General features: G+C 40.1%; 1 protein-coding gene across 2 annotated transcripts in view; it reads right to left on the bottom strand.

The window, feature by feature from the left end:
* The window catches only part of lap3 (leucine aminopeptidase 3), a 63860-nt gene extending 39662 nt beyond the window's left edge, over window positions 1-24198 (bottom strand). For both annotated transcript variants that reach the window (XM_072558923.1, XM_072559010.1), the window contains exons 1-6: window positions 24037-24198; window positions 17468-17583; window positions 16043-16097; window positions 11923-12028; window positions 10738-10897; window positions 9659-9823 (exon numbers count right to left, since the gene is read on the bottom strand). In XM_072558923.1, the coding sequence (XP_072415024.1) occupies window positions 9659-9823; window positions 10738-10897; window positions 11923-12028; window positions 16043-16097; window positions 17468-17583; window positions 24037-24147 (713 nt within the window). In that variant the 5' untranslated portion in view covers window positions 24148-24198. The remainder of the gene's footprint in view (window positions 1-9658; window positions 9824-10737; window positions 10898-11922; window positions 12029-16042; window positions 16098-17467; window positions 17584-24036) is intronic.
* Between the last annotated feature and the right edge of the window lie 256 nt (window positions 24199-24454).

The following is a 24454-nucleotide window of genomic DNA, read 5'->3' as shown; positions in this document are numbered from 1 at the left end:
AATTGTGCCCTTCTAACTTGAAAATTATCTCCCTTGTCCTCATCTAATGCCCTTCCAACAGTATGATCTCACTCCTGAACAACTACAAGCCTTTACGGAACTATCCTCTCAGTTCCTGCATTAGGCTAACCTTTTTATGATCGCCATTTCCGCCTCTATGTTGCCATCCTTGAAAACTGTGCTACAGTTGTTCTCACCCAGCAACATGGCTTCTCAGGGCGCCCTGTTGCCTATTATTCCACTAAACTTGACCCTGTTGCTCAAGGTATGACTTTATGCATCTCAGCCATCCATACCATAGTATTGGCTCTCTCTAATATAACAACATCAAACCATGGAAGTCTGTACCTCCCATTCTATGGTGTCTATGCTTACCTCTCAGTGAACTCAACACCTCACTGCAGCCTGTCTTTGTCGCTATAAGATTTCATTGCTTCAGAATCCGCTTCTCTCTTTTAAATACTGTTTTAACGTTAACCCTGCCTCACTCTTGCAGGAGGAGCCTCTTGAATTGCCCGATCTTCCCCATGACAATGTTGTTGTAAATGACCTCATTGCTCGGCCATGTCTTGATCTTATGGATCAGGGTCTTGCTAACACTTTTTGTTAATGGCTCTTCTTGCATCTCTCCAGAGGGCAAATGCATGTCAGGACATGCGATTGTTATTTGTCTCAAAACGATAGAAGCTTATTCTATCGATCCACCCTGTTCGGCCCAACAAGCCGAGCTCCTTACTCTCACCTGTGCCTGCATACTTGCTGAAGGGAAGTCAGCTAATATCCACACTGGCTCCTGCTATTCTTTTGGATGTGCCCATAATTTTGGTCAAATCTGGCAACAGCTCAGCTTGCGTATGTTGCTAACCTCCTCTGCACTATTCAACGTCCCTCTCAATTGGCAATAATTAAATGCTCCACCCACTCCTCCGATGCTTCTGATGGCTCTAAAGGTAACCATGCCGCTGACGCAGCTGCCAAGGAGGCAGCTTTTGAACAAAGAGATATGGTCACTCAAATGACAAATAGGAAACCAAAGGAAGATTCTCCTTTTTCCTCTTCTGACATCCTGACCATGCCTGACCTAGCGCAAATATGGACCCAGCAGGGGGGCGCCTCTGATGAGGAAAAACAAAGATGGATGAACCATGATTGTCATGTAAATAGCTATACTGAAGTTTGGGTTACACCAGTAGGACAGACATGTCTGCCCAATTTGCTTTTGCCTATTCTAGTTAATTATGTTCATACGCATGTAGGTAATGGTGGACAGAATTCTTCAAACTTGATTAATTCCCCACCTGCAAGATAAAGCAAAACAAGCAGCTGAAAATTGCTTAATTTGTCAAAAACATAACCCCAGGAAAGGAGTAAAGTGTCCACCGAGTGAAACTCCCTTGCCAAGTGCACCTTTTGATCCTATCCAGTTTGATTTTACAGAATTACCGAGATGCCGTTGTTATAAGTATTGCTTAGTGATTATTGATGTATTTAGTAGATGGATTGAAGCTCATCCCTGTACTGACTGCATAGCAAAAGGAAAATCATACCCAGGTTTGGAATATCAGTAACGGTCTCCTCTGATAATGGCGCCCACTTTTGTGCAGAGCTAAATAAGGAACTATGTAAGGGTCTGAATATGAATCAGAGATTCCATTGTGCCAAGCATCCCCAAGCAGCAGGAATTGTAGAAAGAGCCAATGGTACTTTAAAAGGCCAGCTAAGCAAGTTGGTAGAAGAACTTACTTGGCTGCAAGTACTCACAATTGCCATTTTTAATATGAGAACCATGATTCAGAAAAAGACAGGATTCTCAGCAGCTGAACCAGTATATGGAAAGGCCCTGAGTACTCCCTGGTCTGGATCACTGAGGCCCAACAACCTGTTGATGAGCGTGTCATGGCAGAAGAAATGCACAGGTACCTGATAAGACTGCAATGCTTTGGTTAGCCTAATCATCAATATGTCAAAGAACCTATCGAATACCAGGGAAGGAAAAAGAGCTCCAACATTTAAAAACATCAACCCTGGTGACTACATACTATTGAAAGACTTTACTCGGGAAAAAGTGGGCCCTCACTGGAAAGATTCTTATCAAGTTCATCTGACAACTGAAACTGCAGTAAAAGTAGAAGGATGTTCAACATGGGTTTACAAAAGACATTGCAAGCTTGTATGACCCTCACAATCCTAGTGCGAGTACAAGTGCAATCATCCGATGAAAACCCAACCCAAGTACACGTGCCCAGATGTAATCTGCCTGTCTGTAATATCTCCGACGGGCTAAACCTCCAACGTGACTGTATAAATGGAATTTGTGTCAATTTTAATTAATCAAATGGAGAAGTGATTAAGGTGATATGTAAATTTGTTGGTATGAACAATTTTACAGGAATTACTTTTATCAATCTAAACGATACTTCAGAGGATGCCGCATGCCAAAACAATGAGACCGTTAGATGCCCATCAATGACTCTTTCCCCTACACCGACAACCATATCATCACCTATCATCATCACTATCACTGACGGTGTTACTACCACTCCTGACAAGATAACCCTGTTTACCACGATACAGCAGAAGTTAACAACACTCACTCTGCTAACCATTACCCGTTTCGCTACCCCTATTGCGATTCTGAACACTACCCTTGATACCGTGAGAACACTAATGTGTTCCACTTGTCACCCCGATGCCACTTGCAGAAATAAAACCAACAATTTAGGTGTAGAATGCCAATGTAATCACGGCTACACTGGCAATGGCATTTGGTGCTTCGGGATGCTCCAATGATGATGAATGTATTATTTTCCCCACTGCTCCACCTGAATATAGAATTTGTCAGCTCCATGAAACTTGCACCAATACTGTTAGAAACCATGAATGCAGCTGCCCAGTTGAAACTCATTTAAGCTATTCACATTGCACCTCCAAACATCACTTTCAACATTATTGTTATCCTCACAACTCATCTATGCCAGTTGTCATGAGATGGCATGATTCCATAGCTTTATCTGCTCCATCAGCTGAAAACTGTTACTTTGAAATGTTTGTCTGTTCCTCTCCCAAACGGAACCATACGAACTGCAGTATTGAACACACAGTACCAAAATCACAGAACCCTCAGGCATCTATTGTTCTGAGACTGACAACCTATACCTTCTCGACGGAAGTTTCTCCTATCTGACCAATCAGTAACTACTGTAGTTAGCAAGACAAGGTGGAAAGGTGAAGAAAGACCAAAATTCTATGCACCCCTAATCCTCCTCCTGTTGCCAATGGTTTCTTTATTCAAGCTAAACACCCCGATCTATATGTTGTCTGCTCACTCTTCCATCATTCTGACGTACAATGTATGAATAAGACTCACCCACTTATGCAACCTCTCACCTGCGATGACAAAACTCATTCGGTAGAAGAAGCACATCACTGTGTGAAGTGCACTCACCAGCCTATAAGATTCAACGTTAACATTGCACCACTCTAACAGTGGAACAATGAAAGAACTTCTGTTACCCACAACATGGGGCAAGTGAAGCAAGTACTGTGAAAAAATGTTATAAAAGACACTGGCCATACACGTACTCTCCATCTACTTGGACAACCGAACTTTTGAAAACATCCACTGTTTACAAGATTCAGCCCTCGCTCTGAGTGGACTCATCATTCACTCACAGAAGTGCGCCCTCGGAACTCCATTTAGCTTTCGTCGGACATGCAAAAGCAAGGCCTACCCATACTTACCCAATGACTGGTATGGATGTTGTGCTTTAGTGCGCACCTTACCACTTTTACCCTCCACCATAAAATACCTAAGGTAGATGATGAATGGCAAGCCAACCAATATGTGAATCGCTACGGACAAAAATTAGAGGAAAAACAAGACTTGCATGACTTCTTCCATCAACAAACCTGGTGGTCCATGTTGACGGGAGGTCGTATTAGTGGCTGGGGTGTTGAGATAGCCCTAGATCAGATAGGTGACCTTGCATATGATGTCGAAAAACTAGCCAACTCAACTGCCCACGCATTGAAACTAATGAACAAAGAACTACAGGAGACCCGGATGATGACGCTTCACAATCAATTCGGGCTAGATTTCCTCCTTGCTCATGAAGGAGGCGCTTATTCTGTCATTGGCCCACAATGCTGCATTTACATAGACAAACTCTCTAAAGATATTGTATATGACACAGATGACATCAACCAAATGGGTCAAGACGAGGGAAGCTACCTGCCCCACCATCGTCCAACTCATGTGGATGGAGTCCTACCTGCTGGCTATGGTCACTGTGCGGATGGTTCATGTGGGACGCACTGATAATCATTGGTCTCATCCTAGGAATATACATTGTTGTCCGCTTATGCATGAAATGGACCGTGCTTTGCTTTTCGCCTAAGCCAAAGAAGAATCTCATTAGTCGACCTTTGTTCACTCCTGGGCCTTCATCTCTGAACTTTTATGCCAGAATCAGGTACCTTTCCAACTCTACTCCTTCAGACGACGACTTGCAAGAACAGGCGGTCAACTTGTTAAAAATACAAATGGACTAACTGTACCTGTATATGCTGTATCGTTATCATGAAATGATAAAAGGAGGGAATGAGAAAGCTGGTAGCCTTACAGATGCGGGAAAGCGCTTGACCACGGTGGGGGGGGGGGGGTGCACATTTGTTCAGAAGAAGTTGGGACATCTTTCTCAGTGTCAATGGATCGATTTCAATAAGGTGATAATATTTGTTCACTTGTGCAATATGTGGCAGTATTTCCTTCTCACGCCGGAGGCTGGAGGCACGCATATTCGCATATTTCACAGTGGGATATCGAATAACTAAATTGCTGATTTATATCAAAAACTCTAAACAAAACTCATACTCAATAGGAAAAGAACTTGTAATTTAATAAACTGAGTAGAATATGCACATAATAAAACAATCCTGATACATTTTCATGTATACCACACTGAGCAGATTTGAACTTATGAACCTCAGCTCCCTCATCTTGACAGTTCTGGGAAGTGAATGTCTCATTACTCTATAGGCTAGGAAAACATGAAGGCTGAAAGTTGGAAGGTGTTCATGTTTGAGTGACAAAGAGAAAACATTCTTCTGTAAATTACATTCAATGACTGAAGGGTTCAAGCGACACATGCAGAGACCGGGGGAGGGACAGAGAGAGAGAGAGAGAGACAGACAGACAGACAGGACGGAAGCTGGTGGAAAGATTAACCCTCTTTGATCTGATTTGAGTGAACACTGGCTTGCCATCGAATGAATGAGTGTTGCTCCCTGAAACTCGGAATTTTATGAATTTAAGTTGCATTTTAGGAATTGAAGATGATGTTAAAAGAAACAGCCATTTTATAGGACAATGATATTGAACATGTTAGCTGAGCGAGGTGACCCCATGATCTTTTTCACATAGTTTAGACTAGTCTCTCGTTATGATATATTAGCCAAAGCAATTGACCATTTGGGGCCTGGCCGGGTCAAGATTTCCCAATTGATGTACATGTAACTTAATTAGTCAAGCGTACACGGACCTGTCAAGTTTATCTTCCTCTGCAAACTTTTGCCATTTTATTGCTGTTCATCTAATTAAGGAGATGTGGCATTTTTGTAATTTTAATACCAAATTCTGTCTAAAGACAGCTTGCTTGCAGCAATAAGGAGAGTAGCCTGAGAACTGTTAGGGGTAAGAGCTGGCAACGCTACTCTGCTATTGGTTTTAGAACCTTAGCTCAAGCCTGGCTTGGAGGTATCTATGTTACAGTGTAACATTGATGCCATTGGTAAATAAGGGTAATAATTTAAACGAAACTATCTGTAAGAGTTTTATATTTGAGATTACCACAGAGTATGATCTCTGGGACAAACCAAGAAAGACTACAGGTCGAGTCCATCAGGGATTCCCTGAGCCGTCTCAAATAGGTACTTTAGCACCGGGTGTTCGAGCAATGGCTGTGGGCACCCCCGATGCAGTAGAGGAGTGCCCTGCCTGCTGTACTCCTTTCACCCCTTTTCCTTAATTCACCTTCATCCTGATCTTAGAGCTGTCAAATCACAGCTTTAGCAGCTCTAAATGTTCTTCAACTCTATGTTATTATATTAGAGACAAGGAATTGAAGTTTCTCCTTGCAATTTTTATAAGCAGTTATTATATACAAAAAAAATCTATAATTACTGTTATTCTGCACTTCTATAAGAAATGAACACAGATTACTTATTAGCCATCAGACATATTTATATCAGCCATCAATATGACTGCCAACTGTTTATCTCAAAAGGTGAAAAGAAACTTCATTTATTTTTACAGCATAAGCACAATAGGCAGAATTTTAAATGTCAAGAAAGGTTGTGTTTGGGCAATGGTGGGAAGGGTTAAAATCTCAAAAGAATGTCAGTTTGTCAAATGTTAACATGATCACAGTCACTTCCAGTCTTTATTGATGCATACTTGGAGGCAGGAGGAATTGAAATGTGTGTTTAATTTATATATGCAAAGAAGTAATTGCTTCTGCTTTTAAAAAAAGCACTCTGGCTTTAACAACCAGCACACAAACTGTGTGGAAACCACCAGCATGAAAGCATAGCAGGTATTCATTCAGCAAGTAAATTTTAAAAGCTTTCTAGCCTGTCAGTCTGCAACTGTTTTGTTGCTTTCCTGTCCAGGGAAACTTAAGTATACAGCACTTGTTGTCAGGGTACATTAATTATTTTGCTGATGATTTCAAACATTTCTGAATTACATGATTGTAATGTGTTGTTTTTATTTCATTCACAAGATGAGGGTGTCGCTGACTTGGCCCACCCCTCATTACCCAGGGGAAATTAAGAGTCAATCACATTGTTGTGGGTCTGGTAGGCCAGACCAAATAAAGATGGCAGTTTTTTTCCTAAAGGAAGCAGTTGCTTTTTTCCGACAACCAACAATGAATTCGTGGTCATCAGTCAGCTCTTAATTTCCGTTTATTTTTATTGAATTCAAATTCCACTAACTGCCGTGGCAGGATTTGAACCCAGGTTCCCAAAACCAGGGTCTTTGGATTAACAATCCAGCAATAATACCACTAGGCCGTTGCAACATTTATTCATTTAATACACAATTTTGGACCATTTTAATCTGTGGAGAGAACAGCCTGTGCCTGAACAAGAAGGAATCCATTTTACCCATCTTGGCCTTTGTTCAGTTTGATCTATTAGCCTTCTCTGCAGCATGGGAGTGGCTTATATCATACCTCTGTTAAGGAACTAGAGGGTCAACTGCACCAACAACAGTTTCCTTTTCCACACTGACATGCTGTTATGTCAGGCAGAATAGGTGAACAAAGGGCTCCAACTTGAAAATGCGACACTCCCAGAACAGAATTTCTTGATGTCACAGAGCAAGAGTACCTTAAGAAGCTCAGTCTTTTGTAGCAGGTTGTTGTTGTCATCTGCAGCCTCCTGGAATGGTATTCCTTTCTAAGTTGAACAGATGTGCACACAGTACCAGTGGCCATCAGTGTCACCAGAGCCCTCTATTTCTTTGCTTTTGGCACTTCCCAAGAATCAGCTAGTGACACCAATAAGATATCCAAACCTGCTGGCCAGAACTGCATCTCTGATATGATTGATGTTATGTTAGAAAGGGTGCCACTTACACGCACTCTTAAATATGCTTCATTAGCTACATTTCTAAAAGATGCAGGATTAATACAAAGTACACACGGCAATCAAAGTTGCCTCAGATCATTCAGGAATATCTGTCAATCAAAAAGGATTCCAATCCATCTAGTTCAACCAGTATGCGACAACTAGAAGATTTTCACATATGTCCATATAAAATAACAGTGCTATTGATTGCATTTGCAAATGAATAATCTGCTCAGTGATGCTCAGTTTGGGTTCTACCAGAGTCGCTCAGCTCCTGACCTCATTAAATTGAGCCAAATTTGGGCAAAAGAGCTGAAATCAAAAGGTGAAACCAGAGTGTTGACCCTTAACATCATAAAGTTTGATCAAGTGTATCAATTAGAAGCCTAGCAAAACTGGAATGAACGGCAATCAAGGGGAAAATGGAGGCTCATTCAGCAGGTGAGAGGCTAGGAACTCTGCTAACAGTAATTTATCGCCCAACTCCTCCAAGGCTGTCCACCACCTACAAAGCAACAAGTCAGGAATGTAATGGAACATGAGCTCCAACATCACTCTAGAAGCTTAACTCCATCCAGACAATGCAACTAACTTGATTGGCAACGCATCCACTATCTTCAACATTCACTCTCTTCACCACTGATGCAAAACAGCGGTAATGGAAACATCGACAAGATACAATGCAACAACTTATCAAGTGCCCATGGACAGTACATTTCAACCTGTGATCTCTATGACCTACAAGGGCAAGGCAGAACAGCATGGGAACACCACTATCTGGAAGATCCTCTGTAAAGTATGCACCATCTTATAGAATTATATCACTGGTCTTCTCTGTTGCTGGGCAAAAACCCCAGAACCCCGTTCCTTACAACCCAAGGACTGCAGTTCACCACCATCTTCTCCAGGGTAATTCGGGACAGTCAAGGCTGGCCTGAACAGCAATGCACACATACCACTAACTAACTTAAGAAGAAAAAAATAGGTCCATCTCGTTAAAAAAATGTGCACAAAACTTTTAAGGGCAGGAAGGAGTTTGTTAAATCATTGTAGCACTGACAAAATAAGAAGAGAAGAGAAATTAGGGGTTGGAGAGAGTGGGTTTGGCTGGTTGAAGAACAAGGTTATGTCCTGGTAGGAATGAGATATAGAGCAACAGACCACAGGAGGCAAAGGCCAGAAAATGAAGTGTCACAAAGGATGGCATGTTGGCTCATTAGTTAGCACCGTTGTCTCCCAGCACAAGGGACTTGGGTTCAATTCCAGCCTTGGGCGAATCTCTTTGCAGAGTTTGCACATTATCCCTGTATCTGTTGGGTTTCCTCCAGGTGCAGTCCAAAGTTGTCCTATCTAAGTGGATTAGCCATGGTAAACTGGGGCTCTGTGTATAGGGTTGGGGACTATGTTTGAGTGGGATGATTTTTGGAGGGTTGGTGCAAACATGATTGACCAAATGGCCTCTTTCCACACTGTAGGGATTCTATGATTCTGTAGCACAGAGTGCAGAAGGTGGGATCACAAGAGCATAGTAGAAGGACAACAATGAAAGGCGGTTGAAAACAGCAGACAGAAGAGCATCCGAAGGTACAGGCACTATAAGTGGATATTGTTACTCAAAGCTAGAAAGAATAATTGAGCATGGGGGTGCAATAACATCACCACACACAGACACAAAACAGTACTGACACTGTTGATGGACAAACACCAGCGGTATAAGCACTGTGCATGCCTTGGCAGGAAAAGTGCAAGCTGATTGGTAAGGGTTCAGCAGTTGAGCACATGAAATCGGTTTCACGAGTCATACTGTATGTTGAAAAATAACAGGGTAGGAGATAATAAGTAGAGAAACAATTTTTTAATTTGTTTGCAGGATGTATCATCGCTGGTATTAATTATATTATCCACACGCTGGAACTTTCCTTAACTATATTTCAATAAGTTAACAATGAATCATTCATGCCACTTTGCCTTTTCTCACACGCACTGAGACTTCAAGTGTAATATTAGAACAGGATGTCAGAATTACCTTATATGCACTTTGACTTTATCACCGGTTGAATACAGCGCTTGTTGAATGCTTTCTGCAAAGCTGGTCGGAGTTATATAATTAGCTGGTGCTTCCATCAAATGTCTTGCCAAATTCTGCCCTTCAGCATACAGAACTCCCTTCTGCCATGCCTCAGTTTCCAAACTTGTAGAAAGATAAAGGTTTTTTTTAAAATAAAAATTGCACGTTTGTCAATGCAATTCAAAGAAACCAAAGTATCAGATCCATAAAGTCCAAATTATCAGATCAAACTAACACATTAAAAAAATTGTGAACTGAAAATCTTCAGTACTCACTTATATGAAAAAGGACAAGAAAGACTTGAGTTTATGGAGGATTTTTAAACGTCCAATGTTTCCCAAAGTACATATTTTGGGGAAATAAATATGCTTAATTATTATCTATATTTTTAAAAAGTAAACAAGCCAGTTAAATAAAAGTACAAAATATGAGGGAAAAAATCTGTAGATACAGAGGAACCTCAATTATCGAGCATTCGATTATCCGGCATTCAGTTAACGAATTTTGGATTATCTGAACAGGATCACAAGGTCCCAATGCTTGGCTAACTATGTTATCTGACATTCGATTATGGCATTCAATTAACAGAACGAAATACTCCCCACCAGTGTCTTTCAGATAATCGAAGTTCCTCTGTATTGGAAGTGTGCAAAACAAAATACGAGAAACAGTCCACAAGCCAGTCAACAAGCGTGAAGACAATAGAGAAGATTCAGGTGGTAATATGCCAAGTGAACTATTAAAGTACTATAACAACTAACTTTGCTACAGAAATCAGAGCATAAACACAGATGAGCAGTGTAGGCTTACACAAAAACTAGAAGTCCTTCAATTATTTTGTTAAATGATTGCTGAATTGAAACACAGCCACAACTACCTTGCCAAGAACAACAAGTTACGTAAAAGTCTTGATAGCGATCTTGATAACAATTCAGTGCTTTGCTCAGGTGCAGATTTCCCAAAGTATAACCAAATAAATAAAAAGCTGTTTGTAAAATTAAGAGCACACTTTGCATAAGTATAGAATATCTGAATACCTTCCATATGGTTTCACAGTGACCACAGTCTTCTTTTTATTCTTCAGCTCATTATATTCAAACAAACCCAAAACAGCTCCTTCTGCTGCACACTGAGCATCCCCACATGGATCAACTTCAACCAGAGGAACCTCTAGGTCTTGTAGCTGCCTGCATCCAACTACAAGAAATTCAGATGACAAATTTTGTATCATTAAAGTAGTGTACAAATGTGTTTTCCTTCACACAACAGATCCATAAAACAGTCAAAAATATTTGGTTGAACGGTTATTTACTATAGTCTAAATTCTAAACATCAAATTTCAAAACTATCTCTCCTCTGAACTGAAAATTTATGTGGAATTTTATAATAGTATTTGACTTCATACAATAATTTCAGACTCTCTAATAGTTTTACATATGAAGGAAGTGTGTGTATAGGAATTGTGATATCAATACAGCCACACTATTTTCCAATTTTGCGTTGAAAAGTATGTATTTCATCATATAGGTTACAAGTGAGGAATCTGGTTAGCCCACCTAAATTCAGCTATTGAAAAACAACCAAAGAACGCCCCTTGTATCACTACATTGTTTCTGAAAAGGTTCTTTGGTTGTTGCCCTGAAAATCAATGCCATAAGTAGGTAGCTTGTTTATGAAGAATTTCTTGATATCTATTTTGTGCTTTTGTTCATAGATATCTTTTGTTTAAAATTGGGTTGAATATAACTATGAAACTTTCAAATCATTTAAAGGTTCAAGTTGTCACCTGCCCAGTTTTAAGTATGGAAAATCTTGTTTTTAAGTGGGCTGTCCAGACATTTTTCAAGAATTAAATCTAACACAACACTACTATTTTTCAATGCCAATTTTAACATTTTAATTATGTTTTTCATAATGTGGAGCCATTAATTATCAATGTTTGATTAGTTTTAACTGCAGCCAATTTGAATGAAAGGCAAGAAATGTACTCTAAACGAGCCTCTTACCAATAAGTATCCATTTCTTTTTTGGCAAAAGGTTATATAACTGTAAGGAATGGTAGTAATAATCTGGTACATATTATACTTCTTCTATCCACTAGGTCCTTTTTATCAGTTTAAACATATCTCCCAAGCTTCAAACAATCACTTTACTTGATCTCATTATATGTGCAGCTGATGTTAATAATCATCACATACAAATTAACCAAAAGCATATTCTACCTGCTACTGCAGCTCGAATATTTTCTTTGCCTTCATCATATTGTTCCAAATTACTTATTCCAACACCTTTGTCACCAAGACCAACAACTACAACATGAGGGAAATCCTATTAAAGTAAATTTTTTTTAATGAATAAGAACATTATCATAACTTTGTATTAAACTTCATATAGTTGCATCCTAGTAGGAGTCACTTCATAGTAAAGAACATGTATACTGCTGAGAAAAGGGACATTTGTCAAAGCTTTTCAACTAGCACTCATCAGATTAATATCAAATTTCAAAGGGAACATTAATTTATAACGTATAAGGAAATGGTACCAACTGGCTGTCACATTGACTCTGTCTAGTTGTGGTGTTGGAATGGAGAATACAGTAGAAACTAATATCTGCTATGTGCCAAATGGATAGGGGTTGGGTGCCAGGTAACAAAGTAGCAAGGCACATGATGAAATGTTCAGGAGTTTTTTTTTGCGGGGGGGGGGGGGCGAAGCGGGCAGGAATGTGGTATTAGATCCCTATTCTTCAGCAATACTAACATAAGTTCATTTATTTTTAAGTACTAACTAACCATGTTCTGTGCCCTTATCATGCCACAACCTTAGTCACCAGAGAGAATAAGTCAATCTAGGTTGAATTGATGCATTGTTATGGTTTACTAACATAGAATTTGGCAGCTAATCAACCAAGAAGTATATTCTGTAGGTGTTGTTCTCAGATAGATGCAGCGCAATGGCAATGCTCCATCCAGTGGCCTGGTTGATAAATGACAACATAAACTGAACTGAAATGTAATTGCTGTAACACACACTTACGGTCTAAGAAATGGTTGGTGATGCAGGTTTCCAAGATCTTTGAAAATGAGTGAAGTAGCCACGGCAGAAAATTAAGGAGGTTGATTCATGGGTGCAGATTTTTGAAGGTGGTTGGAGGTGACAGGGTGTGTTATAAAATAACTGGAATTGATTTGAAAGGGTTCAGAGCAGATTTACAAAATAGTTGCCAGGGTTGGAGGATTTGAGCTGTCGGGAGAGGTTGAATAGGGTGGGCTATTTTACCTGGAATGTCGGAGGCTGAGGGTTAACCTAATAGAGGTTTATTAAAATCATGAGGGGCATGGATAGGGTAAATAGAAAACATTTTTTCTCTGGGGTGAGGAAGTCCAGAACAAGAGAGCATTGGTTTAGGGTAAGAGGCAAAAGATTTAAAAGGGACCTAAGGGGCAACGTTTTCACGCAGAGGGTGGTGTGTGTATGGAATGAGCTGCCAGAGGAAGCAGTGGAGGCTGGTACAATTACAACATTTAAAAGGCATCTGGGTGGGTACATGAGCGGGAAAGGTCCCAAGTGCTGGCAAATGGGACTAAATTAGGTTTGGATATCCGATCAGCATGGACGCATTGGATCAAAAGGTCTGTTTCTGTGCTGTACATCTGTATGACCCAATGACAACTTATGATAATATACAATAAGCACCATAAGGCTCTTCCTAATAGTGTTATAAAACAAAATTTAATGTTGAGTTAATTTACTGTTAGGGCAGGTGAAAGAAAGCTTGATCAATTAGGTATTTTTAAAGAGAATCTTAAAGGACAAAAAGAGAGTAAGAAGGTGAAGAGGTTTAGGAAGAGAATTTTGGAGCTAAGAACTAGATAACTGAAGGCACAGCAATGGTGGAGCTATTTGGTGATAATGAAAGATGAGGCCACATCTTGAAAACAAAGATGAGAATTTTTAAACTGAGGCACTTTTAACCAATAGCCAATGCAGGAATGTGAACAAACGGATAGAGGGTGAACAGAATTTAACACATATTAGGACATAGGAATATATTTTTGGATTTTGGATGTAGAACAAGAGAAACCAGCTAGATGGGCATTGAACATTAAGTCTGGTGGTTAACAACTGCAGTAGATGAGTTGCACAAGAGGCAGAGTTCAGGACCATTTAGGCAGGAAGGATTTGGTATTAGTGACGGTGCAAATATGTGATTGGAAATTCACATCTGGTCAACTATGATATCAAGGCTCAATTTCAGACAGGTGCCAAACACTTTGTTGGATCCATAACTATGGAAAATAAAAATGGCCTTGGTTCACTCAATATTTAATTAAAGGAAATTTCTGCTCACTCAGACCTAGATTTCAGCAAACAACCTGACAACTTATAGGCAGTGGAAATGTTGACAGAGGTAGAGTTTGGTAAGTCAGCCTGAATATGAAAATGATCATTTTGGATCATGTCTTTGAGGGGCAAACACATAGATCACTAACAGGAAGGGACCAAAAATGTAGCTTCTTGGGAGTTAACATTGCAAGAGCAGAAAGAGAAGCCATTGCAGATGGCTCTCTGGGCCTGGTTAAATTGATAAAAATAGAACCAGATAGCCAGTAATGTAAATGAAGGAGAAAAGCATGCAAGATGAAAGTTAGATCTCAAACAGTTTGCGAACTTTTTAAAAATTCTTTTGTGAGAAGCAGGCATTGGAGTTGAGGCTGTATTTGTCACCCCTGCAATTGAGTGGCCTGCAATGTCATTTCAGTTAACAGTTAGTTCCAAGTCAGCCACATTGCAGGAGTCAAATTTAGGGTAAGCTAGGTAGGGTGGCAAATTTCCTTCCCTAAAGGATATTGAAACTAAATGGGTGTTAATGACAATTGAAGACACTTTCCTCATCACTATTACTGCAACTAGCTTTAAATTCCAAATGATTGCCAAAAAATATTTTGTAAAAGCATTTGTTTTGAATTCATCAAGATAATTCATAAAAACATCAATTTAAAGGGAAGGTGAACATTAGACTGTATGAAAGCAGAATACTAATTGGTTGGCTTCTGTTAGAGGTATTGCCATTGACTGAAAGTTAACTGCCAATTATGTTTAAAGTTGAAACCAAAGCACGTTGATAATGACACTCAAGGCTCTCCCCTAAGAACTGAATGGCTGCCACTTGTTTTGTTGAGTTAATAGGCACAGTTATGTACATGATTTTTCTGCCTGGAAAGCCCTACATATTAAGATAGATATATTCCAATACACACAAACCCACAAAACTGTGTCCAAAATTGTTTGTCATTCTAATTTTTCATATGCTCTTACTTGGTGCAAACAGCCAAAGGGATATGATGTATGATTTGATCCTCATACCATTTCAGTTGTTCGCAACAAGTGAAATATTGCCCTGTACCCAACCAGCTTGCGCTTGCAAAATTCATAACAGCATCCAACATCAGATATGATTCCGCAATTGAACACCATTTTCTGAATAATCCTCAGTGTGTGAAGAATTACAGCGATAAACAATTTAGGATTATCAGTTAAGTTTAAAATGTGGTGCATGAGAATTTAGATAATGCATCCAGGTTCTGTTGTTAGAAGACAGAATTCGCACCATCTCTGTTTCAACTCAACAAAATAGATGGCAGCCATTAATTTGTTCATTGGTCAAAGTATTGCCCTGAGAGATGAGTAAATATGCCTGAATTAAAAGTTAAATAAAGCCTGGTTTTAACTATCATTCGTCATGAACACTTTTACCAAGAAGGTCCACTTCATAACCAATCAAACTCTTCTCACTGAATATAAATGTTGGGCTTTTCACTTCAGTTGGCATTCTTGTGAACTGTCCTGGTATGTGCAAGAAAAGCTTTGACAAAATGCATCTTTTCAGCACTATTCAAGTTCTGTATTAGCAAATGCCAATTCCAAATTAATTGGTGGGACGTGGTGTGGAACTCTGCAAATGCATAAATACTTCCTTTTTCAACATTAATAAGGTTTAATGATACAAACTCAAGCTTTACAATGCATTTCAATGCATGTAATTCCACTGTAATTATTAACTCAGTTTTGACCAGTATTTAATTTCATGTCAGTTTTCAGATTGCAGAACTATAATTACCATGTCTAAATTTATAGATTTTTGATAATTTATTATTGACATATTATTCTGAACGTATTACTCTTACAAAAATCAAGAAACTCTACAAATTTTACATACAATCGAATGCAGCTATAGGATTTGAAATTCTGACAATTCCTCATTAGCATCAGTAAATTAAAATTAACATTCCCACACATACTTGAATAATGATTCAAATATATGGAATCTATAAACTATACCTGATGTAGCCCATAAAATATGCGACTTCGGCCTTTCTTGAGCAGAGGTCCAGATCTTAAAGAAAGTAAAATCATCAAAATCATTTAAACTGGTGCACAAAAAGGGACATTTGCTCTCACTGATCCCACCAATTCCTTGCTCCAACATATTGCTGGATTATCAACCAGCCCCAGAAAGCCTACCCCTCACTAACCTAATGTTGATTTTCCTGCCTCTCACCCATTCAATCTTAAACACAATTAAACTTCATATTCCTCGCCCTCAAAAGCCTTTGCAAAATCCACTTCTTCAACCTTACGTTTGACCACCTTACCCAATTCTTCATTTTCATCCTATTCCAAGCATCTTGGGACTTTCCCATGTTAGACTTGATATTATCTGGTCAAAGATTTCACCAGGGTTCTGAGAAAAGCATTAATAGCAGAAACTAATGGCAGAGAACTTAAACATGTGAGCTGTCAAAAATGATTTCCTGCTAACTTAAGGTGACAATGCCTTACAACAAACTTCGTTTTCACCCTTATAACTGATTAACTTTTTTGTTAGTTTCCGGAAGAGGCAATTTTGAACAAATTGTCATGAAATGGTAAAGACGAACACATTGCATATTTCACTTCAGCTCATTTAAGATGATAGGAATTGAATCCTCACATCAGATTTCAGCCCCTAAGCCTTCCAAAACTCCAGTCCACAGTTGAGGGTCTACTGCATTGCCAGGCATGCTTTTATTTCAAAGGAAAATTAAACAGATCTTGCCGACCTATAACCATTGAATGTTTTTGACAGAGAAGCAAAGCAACCCCCTCCACCCCTCCAAATGGCTTAGCTAATACCTGTACTTTGAAGCATTCAAAGCATGGAGTGGCACAGTAGCTCAGTGGTTCACACTGCTGCCTCACAGCACCAGGGTCCCGGACGACTGTCTGAGGCGGGAATTGAACCCGGGTCTCTGGCGCTGTGAGACAGCAGTGCTAACCACTGTGCCACCATGCCACCCACAATGACATTGAATGAAGAGTGGTAGTTAGATTCTTTCTTGTTGGAGATGGTCATTGCCTGGCAACTGTGTGAGACATGAATCTTGTTACTTGTCAACCCACTTATTACTTGTCAATCCAAGATTAATTATAGTCCAGGTCTTGTTTCATTTCGGCATGGACTGTTTTCTGTATCTGAGAATTGTGAATAGTGCTTAAAATTGTGCAATCATCGGTAAACATTCCTGTTTCTGACCTTATGATGGAGGGAAAGGTCATTTTGAAGTAGCTGAAGATGTCTGACCCACAACAACAAAAATCTTCCTTTGTATTAAAAGTTCATCAAAATAGTTGGAAATGCTTTCATCCAAGTACAATGAATAAATCAGTTCATAATTACTCTTAATAACCTGTGGTCTCCAATTTCATTTGGAATACAATACATACATGGTCAGAAGTTCTTTAAGTCTTCCAGATGTGGAATTATCAAAAACTTCCCCTGCCTTTGTGAACTGAACTGAGTCATTCCCTTTTTCTCCTTCGTATACACCAAGAACCAGACCCTGCAGAGAAAAGTTAGGAATAAAAATTAAAACACAATATACTGTATTTCTAAAAATACACTGATGAGAAAAATAACAATTTTCACTTGTATAGCACATTTAACATAGCAAAGAGTGTATTGTATTACAAAAACGTTGACAGAGCTGAAGCAGAAGATGCAGGACAGGTGATCAAAAGTGATCAAGACATAGACAAAGAGCAGAAGGTGGACAAAGAAACTCTGGAGCCTGCTCTGTCATTCATATTCATACTGATGGAACATAAGTGATCTGCAAAGCAATCACCCAGTTTACATTTCAAGACATTTACTATCAACAATCCCTTTGTTTGAAATGCATATGTTAATCCTTTTTTTCTGTCTGAGGTTCATCTCCACCTATTCGCTCACACCTTTCACTCTACAATCACTATAAATCTCACCTTTCCCTCAGCTGCTTCTAGTTCTGCAGAAGGGTCACTTCACTCAAAATGTTAAATCAGTTTTAGAAGACAGAGCAGTCCAGCACAAGAACAAGCACTTCAGCCCATCATGTATGTGCAGCTCCTTATACATGGTCCATATATCTTTACCTGTTCATTTGTTTGTCTACATGTTTCATAAACTTTGCTATCATATCTGCTTCTACCACCTCCCCTGGCAGTGCATTTCTGGCACCTACCAACCCTTTGTGTAAAAATCTTTCCTCACACATCTCCTTTAAACTTTCTCCCTCTCACCTTAAACCTATTTAGTATTTGGCATTTCCATCTGGGGAAAGAGACATTGACTATCCACCTTATCCATGCCTTTTATAATTTTATATATTCTTACCAGCTTGCCCCTCAGCCTCCGACGGGCAAGTGAAAACAATCCACATTTGTCCAATCTTTCCTTTTCATTAATTCACTTCAATCCAGGCAACATCTTGGAAAACCTCACCTGTACCCTCTCCAAAGCCTTCACACGTGCTTCCTATTCTACAGCGACCAGAACTGCACACAAAACTCCAAATGTGGCCTGATCAAAGTCTTATATAGTTGCAACATGACTTGCCAAATTTTATACTCAACCGGCCCCCAACCGATGCCTTCTTCACAACCTTTTCCACTTACGTTGCCACTTTCAGAGAACTATAGACTTGCACCCCAAGATCCATTACATATCAATGCTGCTGAGGGTCCAGCCATTTGCTGTGCACTTTCTTCTTGTAGCTGACCTATCAAAATATATCAACTCACAATTGTCATCTATTTCTCCGTCCAACTTTCCAGCTGACCTATATTCTGCTCCATCCTTTGATATCCTTCCTCACTATGCATAATTGCACCAATTTTCATGTCATCTGCAAATTACTAATCAGACCACTGAAACTTTCATCCAAGTCATATATATTATATATATTACAAATAACAGGTTTCAGCACTGATCCTTGTGGAACAGACTCCAGTCAGAAAAACACCCCTCCACAACCACCCTATGTCTTCTATGGCCAAGCCAATTTTGTATCCAACTTGTCAACTCACCATGGATTTCATGTGATTTGATCTTCTCGATCAGCCTACCATGATAGACCTTGTCAAAGGCCTTGCTAAAGTCTGTACCCTCATTACTCATCTTTGGAACTTCCTTAATCAATTTTGTGAAACAAGTCTTCCCCTGCAATAAAGCCATGCTGACTATTCACAATAAGTCCATTCTTCTACAAATGCAAGTAAATCTTATCCCTAGAAATCTTCTCCAATTATGTCTTTATCACTAAAGTAAGGCTGACTAGCCTATTATTTCTGACATTATCTCCGTTGCCCTTCTTGAAGAAAGAAACATCAGCTATTCTCCAGTCTCTGTCAAGGCCTCAGTAATCTCCTCCCTTGCCTCTTTCGGCATCCTGGGATAAATCCCATTAGGCCCTGGGGACGTATCTATCTAAATGTTTTTCAAGACACCCAACACCAACTCCTTCCTAATGTCAACACACCTGAAGGTGTCAACAAACCCTTCTCAAATCTTCACATCATCCATGACTTTCTCCTTGGTGAATGCAAAGTACTCATTAGGAACCTCATCCAGTTCCTCTGACTTCACATATAAATTTCCTCCTTTATCCTTGAGTGGACCTGCCCCTTCTCTTGCTCCTAATATAAATATAAAATGCCTTTGAATTCTCCTTAATCCCACTTGCCTAGGACATTTTATGACTTATTCTAGCCCTCCTAATTTCTTTATTAAATTCTTTTCTATTTTCTTATGGTCCATAAGTGCCTTGTTTCCTAAAGCTTACAGATGATTCTTTTTTCTTTTTAACCAAATTTGCAACATCTCTCATCAACAAAGTTCCCGAATCTTGCCATCCTTACCTTCCATCCACATAGGACATGCTCGGCCTGAACTCTAGCCAACTAGATTTTAAAAGACTCCCACATGTCAAATGTGGATTTACCTTTAAACAACCGCCCGCAAATCAATTCCTGTCTAATATTTTTGTAATTAGCCTTTCCCCAATTTAGCACTTTCACTTGAGGACTAGTCTCATCTCTTTCTATAACTATCTTAAAACTTAAGGAATTGTAATCACTGTTCCCAAAATGCTCCACCACTAGAACTTTGATCACCTGGCCAGTCTGATTTCCTATTACAGGTTCTAATAGGGCCCTTTCCCTAGTTGGACTGTCTACATATTGTTTCAAGAAATCCTCCTGGATGCACATAACTAATTCTGCCCTGTCTAAGCTCCTGGTACTAAGGGAATTCCAGTGAATATCGGGGAAATTAAAGTCACCCAAAATCACAACATTTGTTTTAATATCTTTCCAAGATCTGCTTACATATCTGTTCCTCTAATTCCTGCTAGCTATTGGAAGGGAGACCATAATCCCATCATAGTGATTGTACTTTTCTGATTGCTAAGTTCTACCTATATTGCCTTGCTAGACGAAATCTCCAAGAAGTCTGCTCTTAGTACAGCTGTTACATTCTCCTTAATCAGTAACATAACTCCTCCACTCCTTTTACATCCCCCTCCACTCAACCGGAAACATCTAAACTTTGAAACGTTGAGCTGCTAGTCCTGCCCTTCTTTTAACCAGCTGTCAATAATGGCTACCACATTGTAGTTCCATGTACAAATAATCCAGCATGTTTTCTCTCCACAGATCTGTTGAGCTTTACCAATGATTTCTGTTTTGTTTGTGTCAGATCCCCAGGATCCACATTATTTTGCTTTCATTAGAGATATTTCATTTGGCATTTCTAAATAGATAAAGCAGAAGGTATCTAAGGAGATGCAAGTTTTGGAGAAAAAAAGGCAACCTGTATGTGGACACCAAAGTCATAGACATAGTCTTTAAACTAATACTTTGCATATCTTCAAAGAGAAGGAAGTAAGGATACAAACTGTAGTTTTAGAGGAATGCGAAAATTGGATACAATAACTGGAATGAAAGAGTAAATATTAAGAGGTTGAAGGTCTGTGAAGATAGTGGCACAGTGGTTAGCATTGCTGCCTCACAGCACCAGGGACTTGTGTTCAATTCCAGCCTTGGGTGATGAGTTTGCACATTCTCCCCACGTCTGTGCTGGTTTCCTCCAACAAAGATGTGCAGGTTAGGTGGACTGGCCATGCTAGGTTGCCCATAGTGTGCATGCTCGTTGAGTTGGTTATGGAAAATGCAGCATTATAAGCTACTTGGAGACTCGATGGGCCAAATGGCCTGCTCCCACACTTTAGGGAGTCTATAAATTGCCAGGCTCAAAGCAAACACAATCCAACCTGTTTAGAGAAGCAAGGGAAGAAATAACAGTACCTCTAACCATCATTCTCCAATCATCCCCGGCTATAAGCACAATGTTTGGAGAACTATTAAGTTTTCATTGCTAGACTCAGTAATTATAAGCCCGTCTATTTAAATTCATTGGTGAGCACATTATTGAGAATAATGCTGAAGAATATTCAGAAAGATATGTATTCATGAAAGGCAATTTCATAGTTTTGGTAAGGATTTTATTTTCTGAGGTAAAAAGAATTGATGAGAGTAGTACATTTGATGTAACGTATACATATGCTAGTAACGACAAAAGGCACTAGTCACACCACACTCAGAATACTGTGAACAGTTTTGGCTCCCTTATTTAAGGAAGGCTATACTAGCAAGTGGGGCAGTTCACTAGGTTGATTCTAGGTACCATGAGATTTTCCTGTGAGGAGAGCTTGGGCTTACATTCACTGGAGTTCATAAAAATGAGAGGAGGCTTTATTGAAACTCAAGATTCTTACACAGCTTGAAAGAATAAATGCTCAAAGATTGTTTCACTTTGCCAGAAGGTCTAGGACTAAAGGGCATAATCTCAATGAGGAATCATCCATTTTAGACAGGGTCGAGAATTTTTTCCTATAGGGAGTGAATCTGTGGAATGCTTTGCTACAGAAGGCTATTGAGCTGGGTCATTAAGTATATTCAAGCCTGAGGTAGATTTTTAATGAGTAAAGGAATCAAGGCCTATAGAGATATGGCAGGAAAGTAGATTTCAGGATTATCAGAGCAGTCATGATCTCAAAAAATCAAAGAATTGATCATTGACGTCAGAAAGATGGGAGGAGACATGCCCAATCTACATTAATGGAGCTGAAACTGAGAGGGTGGATAGCATCGAGTTCCTCGGTGTGATGATAACCAACAACCTGTCCTGGACTTCCCACATTGATGCAAAGGTCAAGTAGGCACAACAACACCTCCTCTTCCTCAGGCAGCTCAGGAATATTTGGCATGTCCACAAGGTCCCTCACCAACTTTTACAGATGCATTATTGAAAGCTTTGTCTGGGTCCATAATTACCTGGTATGGTAACTGGACCATAAGAAACTACAGAAGGTTGTGCGCGCAGCCCAGATCATCACAGAAGCCAACCTTCCACCCATGGACTCCATTTACAAGGACCGATGCCGGGGAAAGGCTGCTAGCATCATCAAAGGCCCGTTGCACCCTGGCAATGCTCTCTTACAATCTCTTCGATCAGGCAGAAGATATGGTTGCTTGAATACACACCAGCAGATTCAAGAACACCTTCTTTCCTGCTGTTATCAGACTGATGAATGGACTCTCTAATGCTGATCTTGCCATGCGCACACCTATGTGATTTTTGATAAATTCTCACATGGACACGTTAAAGGAAAATTATCTTTAGCTTATTTGATATCTTTGGGCTATTGGAATGATTAAGGATATTGCAATTGATGTGCTTTCAAAAATCTTAAAATTATAGAATGTCACAGTGCAGGAGGAAGTCATCTGATCCTACGCTTGCACAGGCTGTCTAAAACATTAATTCACCTACTGCACTACCATAGATAACAATTATTGTGGTGCGGCATGGTGGCTCAATGGTTAGCACTGCTGCCTCACAGTACCAGGGACCTGGATTTGATTCCAGCCTTAGGCAACTGTCCGTATGGAGTTTGCACATTCTCCCTGTGTCTGTGTGGATTTCCTCCAACAATCAAGTTAGGTGCAAGTTAGGTGAATTGGCTATGCTAAATTGCCCAGAGTGTTCAGGGGCGTGTTGGTTAGGTGCATTAGTCAGGGGTAAATGTAGAGTAATAGGGTAGGGGAATATGTTTGGGTGGGTTACTCTTCAGAGGGTCGGTGTGGACTTGTTGAGGCAAATGGCCTGTTGCCACACTGTAGGTATCCCATGATAATCTTATTCACTCACAGAATTTGAGAGTCTCTGGTCAGCCAGCATTTATGCCCACTCGTAACTGCCCAGAGGACATTTAAGAAGCAATCACATTGCTGTGGTTCTGGAGTGACATGTAGGCCATACCAGGTAAGGATGACATTAAGGATGTGCCTAAAGGACATCAGTGAACCAGATGGGTTTTCCAACAATTGACAAAATGTTAATTCCAAATTCTCTATTGAATTCAAATTCCATCTGTCATAGTGAGGTTCAAACCTGAGTCCCCAGATCTTTACCTGGGTCAACAGCCTAACAGTAATATCACAAGGGAAAGGTTTCTCCCCATCTCCTCTGTACAAACACCTTGTGATTTTAAAAATTTCTATTAAATCTGTTTTCAATCTTATAATACTTGAGGAAAACAGTCCCAAACTTCTCCGATCTATTTACCTAACAGAAGTTCTTCAGCCCTAGAACCATTTGCTTTATTTTTTTTGCTGTACTCTTCCCAGTGCATTTACATCTTTCCTAAAAGGTGGTGCTCAGAACTCCTGAAGAGTTGAATAAATATTGGAGGGGGATACGTGTAAGGGTATTTGAAACGGCAGGGGAGCTAGATCAATGGAACAGCTTTATAAAAGAACAGGTATAGGCACGATGGGCCGAATGGTCTCTATCACTGTTACATTAATCTATGATGATCTCTCGCACTTCTTGATTCCTCAACCTGTTCAAGTAAAGCTCAAAGAACACTCTATATTAATAACAAACAGTAACTATCAAGTTCGTTAAACTGGACCTTGGATCCGCTGCTGGACCGGGAAACTGGAGACACATGGAGCAGATTCCGACTCAGACTCGCCCTCAGGACGGGCCGAAGCAGCGACTTTCCACAAACACCGAGAGACATCTCCAACAGAGACTGACCGGCCAGGTCACCGCAAGGAGCAGTGTGCTATCCACAACCCGCAACTCCCGGGACAGCGCCGCCACTGGTCAGCTGCCGACAGTGCTGTAGTCTCCGGGAACAGCGCCACGTCTGACCAGCTGCAGTCCCCGAGACAGCTTTGCCTGCAGTCTTGCAGTCTCCGGGGGTCTGGACAACGACCGGTAGTGCTGCAATCACTGGGACAGCGCCACGCCTGGCCAGCTGCCGGCAGTGCTGCAGTTCTCTGGGACAGCGTCGCCCGTAGCCAGCTGCCGGCAGTGCTGCAAAG

This window comes from Chiloscyllium punctatum, chromosome 1 (genome assembly GCF_047496795.1).
Source record: "Chiloscyllium punctatum isolate Juve2018m chromosome 1, sChiPun1.3, whole genome shotgun sequence".
Classification (NCBI taxonomy): Eukaryota; Metazoa; Chordata; class Chondrichthyes; order Orectolobiformes; family Hemiscylliidae; genus Chiloscyllium; species Chiloscyllium punctatum.
Note: the sequence above shows the minus strand (reverse complement) of the source record. Positions and strands in the feature narration are given on the sequence as shown.